This window comes from Pygoscelis adeliae, unplaced genomic scaffold, assembly GCF_000699105.1.
Source record: "Pygoscelis adeliae isolate BGI_AS28 unplaced genomic scaffold, ASM69910v1 Scaffold79, whole genome shotgun sequence".
Lineage (NCBI taxonomy): Eukaryota > Metazoa > Chordata > Aves > Sphenisciformes > Spheniscidae > Pygoscelis > Pygoscelis adeliae.
Window position 1 is genome coordinate 2,050,811 of NW_008825532.1, and position 5,841 is coordinate 2,056,651.

General features: G+C 51.0%; 1 protein-coding gene across 1 annotated transcript; it reads right to left on the minus strand.

Moving 5' to 3' along the window:
* Positions 1-6: 6 nt before the first annotated feature.
* LOC103923391 (magnesium transporter NIPA2-like) lies at positions 7-5,124 on the minus strand. Its single transcript, XM_009331734.1, has 4 exons — positions 5,061-5,124; positions 4,551-4,641; positions 4,251-4,411; positions 7-2,942 (listed from the first exon to the last, which is right to left on the minus strand). The coding sequence occupies exons 1-4, from the start codon at positions 5,122-5,124 to the stop codon at positions 2,317-2,319; spliced, it is 942 nt and encodes a 313-aa protein (XP_009330009.1). The 3' UTR covers positions 7-2,316.
* Positions 5,125-5,841: the final 717 nt, after the last annotated feature.

The window sequence follows — 5,841 nt, forward strand, 5'->3', positions numbered from 1 at the left end:
TCCAAATCGACCTTCTCGGAGAGCCTGTCCGACTGAGTGGGACCTGCGCCCCGGGGGACGCAGCCAGCGCCCCGCGAGGCTGGGCCCTCCGCTGCGCTGGCTCCCGGTCTCTCTGCCGCCTGAATGAGCCAGGATCAGCTCTGGGGTTTAGGATTTAATTAAATGCAGTCTTGGGGAAGTTGCAGCCAGATGAGAGCCCACGACAGAGGCACAGTCACTCCTCCTCAGGGTGACGCGCTGCCAGCAGCTGTCCTTGCGCTGGGACTCCGGGGCTACCGATGCTACGTAGGGAGCATTTGGCACGCACCCGCCCAGCTGAAAGGAGGGGTGGCGATGCTCGCATCAGGGGCTGATGTGAATCTCGGCCCTGGGCGAGGCCAGCCTGCGACCGCTGCCTTAAACAGTGCTGCACAGAACAAACCCTCCTGGGTGGATGCTAACAAGCCCTGCAGGCGCCGTTGCCGAGCGGTCCGGTACAGGTACCCTTAGTGAGAAGAGTTTGCTGAGCACAGTGATCATCCCAGACAGTGTCGCTACTGGAAAATACTTTCACGCTTCCGTAGGTAAATCGTTCATGTGGCCGTGACAAATTTTCAAATTGCAGCACAACTCTGTCAATACTGACTTGCTCCATTAACTGCTTTCCCCTGGTCAATGTAATAAATATTAACTGCGTCAATTTTTAACATGAGATTCTCCTTTGTTCAGGTAGATGACCACCGAGAATTGAAAATCTGACCTTCTTGTCATTCTCCCTCCTTCCCAGTAATCCTGTTTATTGCAAAATTAGTAGGGAGGGGGCATAATTGTCTTCTGGCTAGAAGGTCTGCTCTGAATTCTGATTTGTTGCTCAACTGATTTGGTCCCATGAATCAAACTTGTTTCTGGGAGAGGCTGTGGCCTTTCCTCCTCATCCCCAAAGGGTTAACAGATCCTGCTGTCCTGTAAAGGAGTAGTTTCTGTAGAGAAACTAAATGCAGGAAATAAGTAACCAGCTACTTTATAACCTCGTGCACCTTCACCTGTGGAGAGCAGGGGAGGAAGGCCTATGGCTGCACCTCCTGGACTTCTGCCCCCAGGACACAGAGAGGAGCTTCTAACTGGAGAAACAACAAACTACTGATCCACCCTCTGGAAAGGCAGCATAGCATTTCAGCAGTGTTGACGTACAGCATGGCTCTGGGAAGCCTGGAGTGACCCACTGACAGTGGCTTGGAGCTCTACACAGGAACCTGGTAAAGCAGTTTTGCACACATGCCTTTGCTGTGGGTGGCTGGACAGGGCGTGCGAGTTCCTAACACGGGTGGCTTGTAGCCAGCAGCCTTCCTGGGAACAAGTTCAGGATGTGTTCAGCAGAGATATGCAGATATAAACCCACGTTAGTCAGGACACAGCTGTCCAGTTATCCTTCAGAAACTTACCTCAATAGCTAAGGACTCTTGGGTCACTCCTCTTCCCGCAGTAAGTGATTCCCTCTCCTGTCCCTATCTTGAGTTTCTCTCAAGCATCCACACGGTTCTTCCTACCGCTGTAAGTCTTCACACCTTTCAGCGCTGGCCCAGCTCTCAGTACAAATGTATCACTAGCCACTCGGTAACTGAACAAATAGGTTTTTAATAGAATACAGTAAGCAGGTGCTTCATCAACCTGCACAGCAGATGTTGCATGAAGAGGTTGGTCCCTCCGTAAGAGCCACAGCAGCATGTGGCAGCACCACTGAAGTTTTCTAGTTTTGGCTGTATTCTGTTCTTGGATGTGAATCTGTAAATAAATTCTAGCAGAGTGAGCAAAACAAGTACTTGACAGAGGAATTTTTGAATTAATATTCTGGATATGTCATCTTTAAAGCCAGACATCCATCTTTTCTCCATGTAATCTTAGCACCATGTTAGATTATTTTGTAACTGTTAATCTTTTAAGTATATTTTTAAAAAAATGCTGTGAGGCCTCCCCAAATGCGTGGTCTTCACATTCAGTAAGGGTTAGCACTGTGTTAGTGCTGCGGGGCCTCTGCGCCGCCAAAGCCTATGTCCTGACGTGGGCAGATCAATTCTTCATGTAAAAGAACAGTGAAGAGGCACCAGATCGCAGGAACTGGGCAGTTCCCAGTGCTCCTGTCTGTAGCCGCAGGAGGCTGCTGTCCCTGTCAGCCTCCTGGCAGTGGCAGGTCACCCATCTTGTGCCGGGGGCAGGTAGATGGTAACTGCCAACTCCTGCTTGTGCAGCAGTAGCTAGCAGCAGCTGAGGCAGCATGTTCAACCTTGCAGTGGAGCTGTTCAGCAGTGGGAGCAAAAACCTAGCAGTTCGGAGGCTTCCTCACACGCTTTCAGCTTCCTCCTCCTCTGTGCTGTGAGAGCCTTTGTCCTCTGAGGGCAGAAGAGGCTGGTGCTGACATGACTGATGTCTGTCTGCACTCCTCCACGAGGCGTGCAGGTCTGTCCTGCCTTGCTGCAGGAAGAGGGGCAGGAGGTCGGGGGTGAAGGGCATGTCCCTGAAGGCGTGCAGGAGGAAGATGCCAGACACGATGGTGAGGAAGCCACTGATGGTGCCGATGATGTTGTCTAGCACCATGTGTTGCCACTCCTTGAAGAGGATGGCAGAGCACATCATGACTGCTGTGGTGAACAGCACATAGTAAATGGGTGTGACCACAGATGTGTTGAAGATGTCCAAGGCTTTGTTCAGATAGTTGATTTGGATGCTGATGCAGATCACCAGGCACACCAGGAGCACCCAGCCCAGTGGTTCTTTCAGGACTGGCTTCCCGGAAAACAGTTCTTTCAGGGCAATCCCCAAGCCTTTGACACAGGACACAGAAAGCGAGCCGATGGCGGAGCAGACCAAAACATAAACCAGGACATTGCTCTGTCCGTAGCGGGGTCCAGCCACAAAGATAAGCAGAAGGGAGCTCACCAGCACACATACAGCAAATACAATGAATCCTTGGGGAAAGAAGAATTAGAGAGCTCTATCAGAGAACAGTAGCACCAGTGACAGATGTAACTGAACAGCAAGTAGAGATGGAGGACGGGCGGGTAACTGCCCCATCAGTCTGTCTTTTTAGCCTCCACCTGTAGGGACCAGGGTTGGGAAGCAGAGTTGGTCTCCAGCCTGAGCAAAGCTGCAGAGACAACAGCAGCTCTACAGTGCTGATCACACCATCGCCCCACAAGGCAGCCTGTCAGGGGATACAGCTGCCCGTGCTGGAAGGGGTAGGGGCACAGCCAGCCTCTACGGCACTAGTGGAGGTGGGGGGCTTGTTGACCAGGAAGACGAGAGGGCACAGCTCTGCAGGAGGCCCAAGAGGGTGGCAGAAGGCTTGGGAAGCCCTAGCTGAACTCTGTGGGCTGTGGTGGAATAAAGAGGAAAGTGCCATACCACAGGAGCGCGAGGTCCTGCCAGAGCACTCCCTCTAATGAGCAGCATCATCTACCTGTTACTCTGCTTTGCTCTTCTCCCTGTGCTTCCTTCCTCCATCTCCTGTGGCTTATTCTGGCATTCGTGCTATTGACCAAATCATATCCTTGCAACCTGATTCATCCTCTAACATAAATACCAGGACTACTTGATCTTGGGCGTAACTCCTAGAATCGCTCATTCATCTTTGCCTGAAGTTCCTCCTCTGTCTTCCCTCAGCCACACCACTGCCACACTCGTGTACAGGAATTCCATCTCCTATCCTGGCACTGCCACAGGCCAACCCCTTCTGCTGACAGCTGCAGCTAATTCCCATGCTCTTCATTCTTTGCATCTATACCTCATAGACAGTACAAAAAAAGCACTCTTGCTAACTGTTAATGACCCAAGTTCTCATCCTGTCTTCAGCACAGACCCAGTAACTTGGGAGCATCACCCAGACTCCCTCTCTGTGAAGTGGGGTTCCCGTCTGCTTCTTTCATCCGGGGTCAAGAGGACCTGACAGTCCTAAAAAGCCATTCTGAAGCTGACATGTCCCCCTATGTTTTGAGCTAGTTAATAAGGTGTAAATCCTCTGAGCACATGCATTAAATGCTGTTTGACTGTCACCAAACTTTCATATTTAGAGTGTGGAGACCCCAGCCTTTTCCCACCACAGAAGGCAACCCACAAGCTATGCTGGACACAGGGGAATGTTTCCTCCACTGGTGCGCAGAAGAAGAAACAGCTCAACTACCCTTTAGTTCAGTCCTTCCCAATCTAGCCAAGTTGTGTCCTACCTTCTACTGTCATTTCCAAGCCTGAAGTTGACAGGACCCCTTTTATTTAAGTACCTGGATCTTTCAGCTTCTCTGCCATTGACTCCAGGCTGGAAACCTCTTCTTCCTGTGGAGCATGGATCACCATCACCGTGGAGCCCAGGATACTCAGGATGCAGCCAATCTTCCCATGAACATTCAGCTGCTCATGCAGGAAGGTGGAAGACAGAACTGCACTGAAAGATAGTAAAAAAAACCAAAACTAATTAGGCCAAGGGATGGAGTACCTGAGGGAAGAGACAGAGGAAAGCAGAGCAACTGCTTTCACCACTAAGGGGTGGTAGGTGAGGTAAGGGTGTTTCTGAGGCTGCTTACCTGACAAGGACACTTAGAGCACCCAGTGGAGTTACCAGCGTTGCAGGGGCAAAGGCATAGGCAGCAAAATTTGCTGCTTCTCCAACTCCCACTGCAAGAGAAACTCTGTCAGGTGAGCGTCAAAGTAGGAGCAGTTCAGCATAATACAAGGTTGAGTGCAGTCAGAAGAGAGCCTCAGTTTCCACCTGAGCATCCCGTGTTTCTCAGGTATGTTGTGCAACCAGGAAAGAACAGCACCAGCAAGAACAAGCAGAAGCCCGATACAGGTTCTCTTGGGAAGAGAAGGCTCGTGGTTACGCACGGTGATCCGTAGTCACACGTGGCTATGCAGCTGAGCAGTAACCACAGGAAAATACTTCCATAATGTCCTCAAAGTTGAAAGGAGTTTTGACCCGTTTTGTATTTCTAAGTCATGTTCTTCTCCTGCAACAGCTTTTACAGCTTTTTAAAGGGTAAATCAAGTACAATTGGTTATTAATGTTGAAAAGTGTAAAATAGAGCAGCTGAAACCGCTGTAGCCTAAACCCACAGTGCTGGATGTGCTGTTATCAACTACATTGTCTGGGCGGGCCATTTCAGAAGCACTTAACCCAAGCCAGTTAGACTAGCTCCTCAACTCCTATTTAGCAGAGAAACCTGGTAATGCATGAGACTTCAGAATATTTTAGAGTTCTAATTAGATCAACAACATCCTCAGACACTCAGAGAAAAATCAAGCAGTCAAACAACGATTGTAATAATAAAACACGAAAGCAACTGACAAACACACTCTTAAGCGTGTCTCCCTACGGTTTCAGAGCGGGTACTTACTGCACAGCAGCCCTGCCCACCAAAGCCATTCTTGCAGGTAGGCGTGACCTCCTTGCCCTAAGCGAGGAAGAAAGAGTAACAAGAAACCTCAGATGAAGCTACACGAAAGGCTCGTTATCCCGCCAGAACTGCCTCGGAGAAGCAAGCAGGAGCAGTCTGATCTCCTCTACGTGCACGGCTGCCTTGGCTCTGCCTGCCTTGTCACATGTTGGCCCGACCCAGGCGTGGGCAAGCACCGATTCTTCTACCCTAAAAGCAAAGATTCTATCCCCTGTTCTCCCGCGTTTGAAAGACGGCAGCTTCAAGCACGCGCGAGCGGTTACAGAAACGCGTCCTCGCTGGCTGCTGGCAGCGGCTGGCTATCCCCGCGGACGAAGCCTGCTTTTAGACCAAAAAGCCCCCGAAGCGAGGAGCGGGGCGGCCCAGGCCCAGCGCGGGCCGGACTGCCCGGGCGGAGGCTGACGCGGCCTGCAGCGTCCGG

Bases quoted from the DNA above. Each gene is read 5' to 3' on its own strand.
- LOC103923391 (XM_009331734.1), bottom strand. From the start codon at position 5,124: ATGGCCCGCCCAGACAATGTAGTTGATAACAGCACATCCAGCACTGTG. The intron at 4,642-5,060 runs GTTTCAGCTGCT...TTTCTCTTGCAG, and splicing joins TGTGGGTTTAGGCTACAGCG to TGGGAGTTGGAGAAGCAGCA. The intron at 4,412-4,550 runs GTAAGCAGCCTC...ACTATCTTTCAG, and splicing joins GCTCTAAGTGTCCTTGTCAG to TGCAGTTCTGTCTTCCACCT.